Source organism: Lactuca virosa, chromosome 8, assembly GCF_052849685.1.
Source record: "Lactuca virosa cultivar CGN04683 chromosome 8, Lactuca_virosa_CGN04683_v6, whole genome shotgun sequence".
In the NCBI taxonomy this organism is placed as follows: domain Eukaryota; kingdom Viridiplantae; phylum Streptophyta; class Magnoliopsida; order Asterales; family Asteraceae; genus Lactuca; species Lactuca virosa.
Window position 1 is genome coordinate 140964750 of NC_136433.1, and position 12477 is coordinate 140977226.

Below are 12477 nucleotides of genomic sequence, written 5' to 3' on the forward strand. Positions count from 1 at the left end.
AGACGAATCATTAGATTATTAATTTGTTTACTTTTCTATTTATAAGTAGTCAACTCTTTTATTTCTTAAATATTTTTGTTGAGATTTGGGATCATACCCTTTATTAATATTTGTTATATCTTCCTTATATCTTCCTTACCAGCACACACAAATCAAGCAACAATGTGGATGGTTCATATTTCTGTCGTAACCCTAATTCTATTGCTGATTGAGATTTGGATATTAAGAAATTGTTTAATATATAATGTTTGTTTAATTAAATATCCATGAGTATTAATATTGGTATTGTTTTGTACATGTAACCGAGTCTCATGATTCTAAGTGGTTTCAGATCATGTTGCTCGAATCATACTGTTTATTAACTTGTCTACATTGGAAAACTGAGTCAAAAGCATACGCAGTTGTGACTAGTGGAAGGCTATGTCCCTAGGTTAAATATAGGGATGTTGGTTTAATGTTCATAATTATACTATTGATTAGGCAATTTGAAAGGTGGCTATTGACTCTGGGACAGATCATAACAATTAAGTATTTCATAATGAGAATTATAGAATTGGTATAGGAAAGTTATCTATGTTGGTAGATAACTTAAAGACATATAATTAAGGATATTCAGTTGGAATTAAATAATTCAGTAAAAAGTCTATTTTACCCTTATCTATTTAATTTTGATTTATTTTCAATTGTTGATTTTTTTAAATATATTGAAAAATAGAAAGAAAACAACCCCTCCCTTTTATCATATATCATTCAGGTCCCACCCTTGTCATCCTTTCTCCCTCATCTTCTTCACTCTCTTTTGTACCACGTCTCCAACACCATAACCCTCAAGCTTAAGCTTTGTTCTATATGGTGTCAATGATTATAGGTGGCGATTGAATTGCAATATATATAATTTGAAAGACAAATCCAAGATTTTCTACACAATAAGCATCTTTAAACAATGATTGATGCATCTCTGAAATTACAAACCACAAATAGAACTAAGGAGAAGAGAAATCAACGAGATTCAGATGTTTCAAACCATAAATCAAACTGAGGGGATTAACACTAACCACTTTTCGTTGTTGTAAGGGCAATTGTCGCCGCCACCGACCTTATATCTTCCTTACCAGCACACGCAAATCAAGCAACAATGTGGATGGTTCCTATTTCTGTCTTAACCCTTATTCTATTGCTCATTGATATTTGGATATTAAGAAATTGTTTAATATATTATGTTTGTTTAATTAAATATCCATGAGTATTAATATTGGTATTGTTATGTACATGTAATTGAGTCTCATGATTCTAAGTGGTTTCAGATCATGTTGCTTGAATCATACTGTTTATTAACTTGTCTACATTGGAAAACTGAGTCAAAAGCATAGGCAGATGTGACTAGTGGAAGGCTATGTCCCTAGGTTAAATATAGGGATGATGATTTAATGTTCATAATTGTAATATTGATTAGGCAATTTGAAAGGTGGCTATTGACTCTGGGACAGATCATACCAATTAAGTATTTCATAATGAGAATTATAGAATTGGTATAGGAAAGTTATCCATGTTGGTAGATAACTTAAAGACATATAATTAAGGATATTGAGTTGGAATTAAATAATTCAATAAATTACACGAATCGTCCATCGTTCAGGTGTCAAAATGCACGTTTAGTTCCTATTTTCAAAAATTAACTTGAACTGTCCCTCGTATCGTAAAAATATACATGTTTCGTCCCTAAAATCATTTTCCAGACTTAAAAAGTCTATTTTACCCTTATCTATTTAATTTTGATTTATTTTCAATTGTTTATTTATTAATTATATTGAAAAATAGAAAGAAAACAACCCCTCCCTTTTATCATATATCATTCAGCTCCCACCCTTTTCATCCTTTCTCCCTCATCTTCCTCTCTCTCTTTTGTACCACGTCTGTACAACCATAACCCTCAAGCTTAAGCTTTGTTCTACATGGTGTCAATGATTACAGGTGGCGATTGAATTGCAATATATATATTTTTTAAAAGACAAATTCAAGATTTTCTACACAATAAGCATATTTAAACAATGATTAATGCATCTTTGAAATTACAAACCACAAATAGAACTAAGGAGAGGAGAAATCAACGAGATTTAGATGTTTCAAACCATAAATCAAACTAAGGGGATTAACCCTGACCACTTGTCATTGTTGTAAGGGCGATTGTCGCCGCTACCGACCTTATATCTTCTTTACCAGCACACACAAATCAAGCAACAATGTGGATGGTTCCTATTTCTGTCGTAACCCTAATTCTATTGTTGATTGAGATTTGGATATTAAGAAATTGTTTAATATATTATGTTTGTTTAATTAAATATCCATGAGTATTAATATTGGTATTGTTATGTACATGTAACTGAGTCTCATGTTTCTAAATGGTTTCAGATCATGTTGCTTGAATCATACTGTTTATTAACTTGTCTACATTGGAAAACTGAGTCAAAAGCATAGGCAGATGTGACTAGTGGAAGGCTATGTCCCTAGGTTAAATATAGGGATGTTGATTTAATGTTCATAATTGTAATGTCGATTAGGCAATTTGAAAGGTGGCTATTGACTCTGGGACAGATCATACCAATTAAGTATTTCATAATGAGAATTATAGAATTGGTATAGGAAAGTTATCCATGTTGGTAGATAACTTAAAGACATATAATTAAGGATATTGAGTTGGAATTAAATAATTCAGTAAATTACATGAATCATCCATCATTCAGGTGTCAAAATGCACGTTTAGTTCCTATTTTCAAAAATTAACTCGGACTGTCCCTCGTATCGTAAAAATATACATGTTTCGTCCCTAAAATCATTTTCCAGACTTAAAAAGTCTGTTTTACCCTTATCTATTTAATTTTGATTTATTTTCAATTGTTGTTTTTTTAAATATATTCAAAAATAGAAAGAAAACAACCCCTCCCTTTTATCATATATCATTTAGGTCCCACCCTTTTCATCCTTTCTCCCTCATCTTCTTCTCTCTCTTTTGTACCACGTCTCCAACACCATAACCCTCAAGCTTAAGCTTTGTTCTATATGGTGTCAATGATTACAGGTGGCGATTGAATTGCAATATATATATTTTGAAAGAGAAATCCAAGATTTTCTACACAATAAGCATCTTTAAACAATGATTGATGCATCTGTGAAATTACAAACCACAAATAGAACTAAGGAGAAGAGAAATCAACGAGATTCAGATGTTTCAAACCATAAATCAAACTGAGGGGATTAACACTAACCACTTTTCGTTGTTGTAAGGGCAATTGTCGCCGCCACCGACATTATATCTTCCTTACCAGCACACATAAATTAAGCAACAATGTGGATGGTTCCTATTTCTGTCGTAACCCTAATTCTATTGCTGATTGAGATTTGGATATAAAGAAATTGTTTAATATATTATGTTTGTTTAATTAAATATCCATGAGTATTAATATTGGTATTGTTATGTACATGTAACTGAGTCTCATGATCCTAAGTGGTTTCAGATCATGTTGCTTGAATCATACTGTTTATTAACTTGTCTACATTGGAAAACTGAGTCAAAAGCATAGGCAAATGTGACTAGTGGAAGGCTATGTCCCTAGGTTAAATATAGGGATGTTGATTTAATGTTCATAATTGTACTATTGATTAGGCAATTTGAAAGGTGGCTATTGACTCTGGGACAGATCATACCAATTAAGTATTTCATAATGAGAATTATAGAATTGGTATAGGAAAGTTATCCATGTTGGTAGATAACTTAAAGACATATAATTAAGGATATTGAGTTGGAATTAAATAATTCAGTAAATTACACGAATCGTCCATCGTTCAGGTGTCAAAATGCACGTTTAGTTCCTATTTTCAAAAATTAACTCGGACTATCCCTCGTATCATAAAAATATACATGTTTCATCCGTAAAATCATTTTCCAGACTTAAAAAGTCTATTTTACCCTTATCTATTTAATTTTGATTTATTTTCAATTGTTGATTTTTTTCAAATATATTGAAAAATAGAAATAAAACAACCCCTCCCTTTTATCATATATCATTCAGGTCCCACCCTTTTCATCCTTTCTCCCTCATCTTCTTCTCTCTCTTTTGTACCACGTCTCCAACATCATAACCCTCAAGCTTAAGCTTTGCTCTATATGGTGTCAATGATTACAGGTGGTGATTGAATTGCAATATATATATTTTGAAAGACACATCCAAGATTTTCTACACAATAAGCATCTTTAAACAATGATTGATGCATCTGTAAAATTACAAACCACAAATAGAACTTAGGAGAAGAGAAATCAACGAGATTCAGATGTTTCAAACCATAAATCAAACTGAAGGGATTAACACTAACCACTTTTTGTTGTTGTAAGGGCAATTGTCGCCGCCACCGACTTTATATCTTCCTTACCAGTACACACAAATCAAGCAACAATGTGGATGGTTCCTATTTCTGTCGTAACCCTAATTCTATTGCTGATTGAGATTTGGATATTAAGAAATTGTTTAATATATTATGTTTGTTTAATTAAATATCCATGAGTATTAATATTGATATTGTTTTGTACATGTAACCGAGTCTCATGATTCTAAGTGGTTTCAGATCATGTTGCTCGAATCATACTGTTTATTAACTTGTCTACATTGGAAAACTGAGTCAAAAGCATACGCAGTTGTGACTAGTGGAAGGCTATGTCCCTAGGTTAAATATGGGGATGTTGGTTTAATGTTCATAATTGTACTATTGATTAGGCAATTTGAAAGGTGGCTATTGACTCTGGGACAGATCATACCAATTAAGTATTTCATAATGAGAATTATAGAATTGGTATAGGAATGTTATCCATGTTGGTAGATAACTTAAAGACATATAATTAAGGATATTCAGTTGGAATTAAATAATTCAGTAAATTACACGAATCGTCCATCGTTCAGGTGTCAAAATACACGTTTAGTTCATATTTTCAAAAATTAACTCGGACTGTCCCTCGTATCGTAAAAATATACATGTTTCGTCCCTAAAATCCTTTTCCAGACTTAAAAAGTCTATTTTACCCTTATCTATTTAATTTTGATTTATTTTCAATTGTTGATTTTTTTAAATATATTGAAAAATAGAAAGAAAACAACCCCTCCCTTTTATCATATATCATTCAGGTCCCACCCTTTTCATCCTTTCTCCCTCATCTTCTTCTCTCTCTTTTGTACCACGTCTCCAACACCATAACCCTCAAGCTTAAGCTTTGTTCTATATGGTGTCAAAGATTGCAGGTGGCGATTGAATTTCAATATATATATTTTGAAAGACAGATCCAAGATTTTCTACACAATAAGCATCTTTAAACAATGATTGATGCATCTGTGAAATTACAAACCACAAATAGAACTAAGGAGAAGAGAAATCAACGAGATTCAGATGTTTCAAACCATAAATCAAACTGAGGGGATTAACACTAACCACTTTTCGTTGTAGTAAGGGCAATTGTCGCCGCCACCGACCTTATATCTTCCTTACCAGCACACACAAATAAAACAACAATGTGGATGGTTCCTATTTCTGTCGTAACCCTAATTCTATTGCTGATTGAGATTTGGATATTAAGAAATTGTTTAATATATTATGTTAGTTTAATTAAATATCCATGAGTATTAATATTGGTATGGTTTTGTACATGTAACCGAGTCTCATGATTCTAAGTGGTTTCAGATCATGTTGCTCGAGTCATACTGTTTATTAACTTGTCTACATTGGAAAACTGAGTCAAAAGCATATGCAGTTGTGACTAGTGGAAGGCTATGTCCCTAGGTTAAATATAGGGATGTTGGTTTAATGTTCATAATTGTACTATTGATTAGGCAATTTGAAAGGTGGCTATTGACTCTGGGACAGATCATACCAATTAAGTATTTCATAATGAGAATTATAGAATTGGGATAGGAAAGTTATCCATGTTGGTAGATAACTTAAAGACATATAATTAAGGATATTGAGTTGGAATTAAATAATTCAGTAAATTACACGAATCGTCCATCGTTCAGGTGTCAAAATGCACGTTTAGTTCCTATTTTCAAAAATTAACTCGGACTATCCCTCGTATCATAAAAATATACATGTTTCATCCGTAAAATCATTTTCCGGACTTAAAAAGTCTATTTTACCCTTATCTATTTAATTTTGATATATTTTTAATTGTTGATTTTTTTAAATATATTCAAAAATAGAAAGAAAACAACCCCTCCCTTTTATCATATATCATTCAGGTCCCACCCTTGTCATCCTTTCTCCCTCATCTTCTTCTCTCTCTTTTGTACCACGTCTCCAACATCATAACCCTCAAGCTTAAGCTTTGTTCTATATGGTGTCAATGATTTACAGGTGGCGATTGAATTGCAATATATATATTTTGAAAGACAAATCCAAGATTTTCTACACAATAAGCATCTTTAAACAATGATTGATGCATCTCTGAAATTACAAACCACAAATAGAACTAAGGAGAAGAGAAATCAACTAGATTCAGATGTTTCAAACCATAAATCAAACTGAGGGGATTAACACTAACCACTTTTCGTTGTTGTAAGGGCAATTGTCGCCGCCACCGACCTTATATCTTCCTTACCAGCACACACAAATCAAGCAACAATGTGGATGGTTCCTATTTCTGTCGTAACCCTAATTCTATTGTTGATTGAGATTTGGATATTAAGAAATTGTTTAATATATTATGTTTGTTTAATTAAATATCCATGAGTATTAATATTGGTATTGTTATGTACATGTAACTGAGTCTCATGTTTCTAAATGGTTTCAGATCATGTTGCTTGAATCATACTGTTTATTAACTTGTCTACATTGGAAAACTGAGTCAAAAGCATAGGCAGATGTGACTAGTGGAAGGCTATGTCCCTAGGTTAAATATAGGGATGTTGATTTAATGTTCATAATTGTAATGTCGATTAGGCAATTTGAAAGGTGGCTATTGACTCTGGGACAGATCATACCAATTAAGTATTTCATAATGAGAATTATAGAATTGGTATAGGAAAGTTATCCATGTTGGTAGATAACTTAAAGACATATAATTAAGGATATTGAGTTGGAATTAAATAATTCAGCAACTTCCTTAATTTCCTCATTTTACCCTCACTCATCTTATCCCATTCTCACTGGATTAAGTCATTCCCATTAAAAACTTATTTGTACTCTAAGATTACATCAATCTTTTATCAATCTTAAAACTCTCATCGATTTGACCATTACGCAAATCGACCAAATACCCTCATTGGTCTAATCATTTATTTTGACATTTTTATCTATCTTTAATACATATACTTACATAAAAGTCATATTTATTTATACAATCAAAGATTTCACTAATAACTTTGATATTATAGTCGTTTCTCAAGTTTATCCCCGAAGGGTAGGGATGGCAAAAAAGCCCAAACCCGACGGGGAAATCCGAAACCCGATCATTTCGGGTCGGGTAACGGGTCGTTATCGGGTTTTTTATCGGGTTCGGGGCAGGGAGTGAGTTCTCCTCGCCCCGACCCGATTATATATATATATATATATATATATATATATATATATATATATATATATATATATATATATATATATATATATATACACACGAATCCTTTTGATGTTAATTGCACGCATCAAAGATAAAATACTTACTGTGGAAAATCTTTTTAGTTTTTAAAAATACGGTGTGAATGATCATTTTTTATGTTTTGTCGTATTACACTAAACTTAAATCAAATAATATTTTTAGTTATTAACAATTATTTATGTTTTGACGTATTATACTAAACTTAAATCAAATAATTTTTAATATAACGTCCAGTTTATTTTATTAAAGTGATGCATCATATTTTTAATTTAAAAGGGAGGCTAGAACATGTATTTTTTATAAGACATCGGGGTACCGTAAAACGGAATAAATATTTTGTTATGAATTGTTATAAATCCGATAAGATACCCGAAACTCGACGGGAAAACCCGAAACCCAATGGGGCGTCCCGATATGATACCCGAAAAATATCGGGCCGGGTTTGGGAAACCATGCCCCGCCCCGAACCCGACCCGTTACCATTCCTAGCGAAGGGAGTATATTCATATTTCAATATTGTTCCCGAAGGAAGCATACTCATATCTCATCATCTATCCCGAAGGAATATCAATCTCATATATCAATCCGATTCCCAAAGGAATATCAATCTCATATATCAATCTCATTCCCGAAGGAATATCAATTTCATATATCAATCTGATTCCCAAAGGAATATCAATCTCATATATCAATCTCATTCCCGAAGGAATATCAATCTTATATATCAATCTGATTCCCATAGGAATATCAATCTCATATATCAATCTCATTCCCAAAAAGGAATATCAATCTCATATATCAATCTCATTCCCGAAGGAATTTATGTTCAACGCATGCTCTGCTACATGTTCTATGTATATCTCATACATATACCCAAATCATATCATTACATCCTCAAATACATGTTATCTATGTATAATCATGCTCTGTCTTCAACTCATAATTTGATGGCATTCACATAGTGCCTCAAGATTCTTATACATATATGCATAAGTATAAAATTAAACATATAACAATCATAAAGAAAGAGTGAGAGTGATAACTCACCTTATCAGTTAGTGAACACTAAATGTCCCACTTCGGCTCTTTTGTCAATTTCTTTATCTTGACCCGTATTTGGCTCTTAGGCATATACATACACATTCACAAGCATTTTAATACTTGTCTTCGCCTATTAAGAGCATAATTACTCTTAACATCAAAGCAACCACTCAATGGGTTAAAACTCTATCTTTCATTCTCTATCTCAAAATCTCATTCAGATGATGAATTAAGCATTTCCTAATACCTAATTCATTATAGTACAACTCTAAAATAACGGTTACTCAAAATCATTAGTTAGGGTTTAAATCATTTACTCTCAATGGGTTGATTTCACCATGGAAATCACTTCCAAAGCTTGTTAAAAGTTTCTATACACTATCAATAACTTCATAATGGAGTTATAAACTGATTAACTTGAGCAATCTAACTAAATTAACGATTCCACGATTGAAGCTCAAAGCTTCATAAGAGGAAGAAATCATTACCTCAATAGGGAAAGGATGTTAATCCTTGTAATATACCATATCTAGCTTCTCTCGGCATCATTTTGGTAGCAAAATCGCCCCATCTCAGCTCCCAATCAATCCCCCATGAAGAATGATCAAAGTGAGCTCTGTAAACTACTTATAACATGTTTTCTGTACGTTCTCACGTCGCGACATCTATTTCTCATGTCGTGAGTTCTGGGGATCAGCAAAAGTATGTTGTTGGTTCGTTCAAGCTTTGGGCATTTTTATCCCAACTTCAAACACACATATTTTCTTCGTTTTTTATCCGTTTTCGATGATCTTTTTATCCACGTGAAGGTGGAAATATAATCTACATGTTTTTTAAGTCATATCTAATTGGATTAATTCAGATCTTAATCTATTAAGTCACGAAGTTGCCTAAAAATCATAAAAATACCAATTTTACCCTTTTGGGCAAAAATGCATTTCTCATGCATTCTTTATCTAGAACTCACTCATATAACCTCTTATAGTGACTTAAAGTTGTTTTGACCATCTCAATGAAGTTACAACTTCATATTCCCATTTTTTTTTATCATAAATGACCAAATTGTCTTTTTTGGTCAATATTTGACTAAAAGTCAATCTTTCTAAATTTTGGGTTGTTACAAGGAGAAACTGAAAGGAGGTGGAGCAGGGAGAGAGATAAACATGAAGGGCTTTTTTTAATAAACATGGATTTGTTGTTCCCCTGAAACGATCAAAAAACCAACAGATTAGCAAAAATAAAATGTCAACGTCATTGAATTCAACTCCAACATCAAAAACAGAAAGGAAATTAGGGTGAGATAATGAAAGTCGAAGAACATATGAGAAACTAAGAAATGGGGTTGCTTATCTGAGACGGTAAGGTAAAGTGGCGGAGGATCGAGGTGAAGTTGGTGGGAGATATCTGGAAGTTTTCTACTGGACGAAAGAAACGTACAATCATAGAGAGAAACACGTAGAAGGAGAAAGAACAGATTAAAGCAACACGTATCGTCGATGAATAGTAACGCCACCGACCCACACTCATGGGAATAATACAGATTCCCAAAAGAAAAAAAATGGTTCAACCAGAAGAAAGTATTGTTAATAAGGTACCTACTCCAACATGGAAAACAAAAAGGAAATTAGGGTGAGATAATGAAAGTCGAAGAACATATGAGAAACTAAGAAATGTGGTTGCTTATCTGAGACGGTAAGGTAAAGTGGCGGATGATCGAGGTGAAGTCGGTGAGAGATATCTGAAAGTTTTCTACTGGACAAAAGAAAGGTACAATCATTGAGAGAAACACGTACAAGGAGAAAGAACAGATTAAAGCAACACGTATCGCCGATGAATAGTAACGCCACCTACCCACGCTCATGGGAACAATATAGATTCCCAGAAGAAAAAAAATTGGTCCAATCAGAAGAAAGTATTGTTAATAAGGTACCTTGTAATATATATATATATATATATATATATATATATATATATATATATATATATATATATATATATAATTCCTTTATTTTCACTAAATAATACTCAAACACTTATATACAATACTAAACGTTTTTATAAAAAAATTGTAAATTTGTTTATCTTTAGTATACTATTAATGATTTTTCAACGAACTTGATATCTTTTAGAGCATACGGTGTGGGTGTGTTGCTTCTCGTTATTGCCGACGTGGAGGGTAAAAACGGTGTGACAACGAGATCAACACCCCCCCCCCCATCTTGTTTATCCTCGTCGTGGCATTTCTCGTTGCCGTCTCCACCCAATGAAACGAGCAAAATATCGACCGTTACCACTTTAAACCGTTTGAATACGGTTAATTTAATAAAAAAAACTTTAAAATTAATTATTCTTTTCCTATATAAATACCTATTATATCTAAACAATTTTTTAAATACATAACTTCTCTCTTTCTCTCTATAATCTCAATTATCTTCAAAAAAAAAAATTATGGATCCTTTCGACTCGTCTGATGATTCCGATGACGATATATTCTTCTGTATGATGTATCAGTATTATACTAACGAGCTGCTACAACCAGACCCAGCTCCGCTACTAACAAGACGTGCGATGTTAAACAGAAATCGTGAGAAAGGACACGAGCATCTATATCGCGATTACTTTGCGGATAATTGTGTATACGGGTCGAAGGACTTCAAAAGAAGATTTCGTTTGAGTAGGAATGTGTTCCTACGGATCGTCAACGCCTTGGAAAGCCGGTATCGCTTCTTTACTATACTTTTATACAAAAAAAAAATCTAGTACATGTTTCTTTAATTGCACAATATATACAATATATTTTTAAACTGTAGTTAATATATGTTTAGGTATGAATTTTTCCAATTGAGATATGATGCTAGAGGTAGACGAGGGTTTACAACGTTGCAGAAATGTGTTGCGGCCATTCGTTTGATGGCTATGGGGGAGTCACCCGACACCATGGACGACTATATGAGAATGTCCGAAAGAACCGCAAGGGAGAGTTTGTATACATTGTCAAGGGGTGTTGCTGAAACATTTGGAGACGTGTATTTGCGGAAACCTTCGTTGCATGATTTGCAAGAATTGTATGCGGCGCATGAAGAACGCCATGGGTTTCCCGGAATGATCGGAAGCATTGATTGCACACACTGGAAATGGAAAAATTGTCCGGTAGCATGGAAAGGGCAATACGCAAGTGGTCATCACGGATCACCTTCGTTGGTTTTAGAGGTTGTTGCTTCTCAAGATTTATGGATTTGACATGCATTTTTTGGGGTTGCGGGTTCCAACAACGACGTCAAAGTTCTTAATCAGTCGCCAATATTCGACGATCTTTTGAATGGAAAGGCCTCGGATGCTCCTTTCACGGTGAATGGAAACGAATACAAATATGGATATTACCTTACAAATGGAATATATCCCCAGTATTCTACATTCGTGAAGGCATTCTGCCCAGTTGAAGAACGAGACAAATTTTTTAAGAGAAGACAAGAAGGAGCACGTAAGGATATGGAACGTGCTTTTTGAGTGCTGAAGGCGAAGTGGCATATAGTCGAACATGCAGCACGGCCATTGGATTTAGAAACTCTACGATATATCATGTATGCATGTATCATAATGCATAACATGGTAGTAGAAGATAAAGAGCGAAATATTGCACACTATATCCCAACGGAGCCCAGACACGTTCAGTTTCAACCAGGAACAGCAGAGTATTTGCATCGAGTTGTTGACATTCAGGACGCAAATAAACACAGACAACTTCGAGAGGACTTGACGGATTATATCTTCTATGATAACAATAACGATAATGAATAGCGTTTTGT

General features: G+C 33.3%; 1 protein-coding gene across 1 annotated transcript; it reads left to right on the forward strand.

The window, feature by feature from the left end:
- Positions 1-11119: 11119 nt before the first annotated feature.
- LOC145130898 (uncharacterized) lies at positions 11120-11911 on the forward strand. Its single transcript, XM_079065652.1, has 2 exons — positions 11120-11388; positions 11497-11911. The coding sequence occupies exons 1-2, from the start codon at positions 11120-11122 to the stop codon at positions 11909-11911; spliced, it is 684 nt and encodes a 227-aa protein (XP_078921778.1).
- The last annotated feature ends 566 nt before the right edge of the window (positions 11912-12477 follow it).

Excerpts from the sequence above, each read along its gene's own strand:
- LOC145130898 (XM_079065652.1), top strand. The coding sequence starts at position 11,120 with ATGGATCCTTTCGACTCGTCTGATGATTCCGATGACGATATATTCTTC. Across the intron at positions 11,389-11,496 it reads GTCAACGCCTTGGAAAGCCG|GTATGAATTTTTCCAATTGA; the intron begins GTATCGCTTCTT and ends ATATATGTTTAG.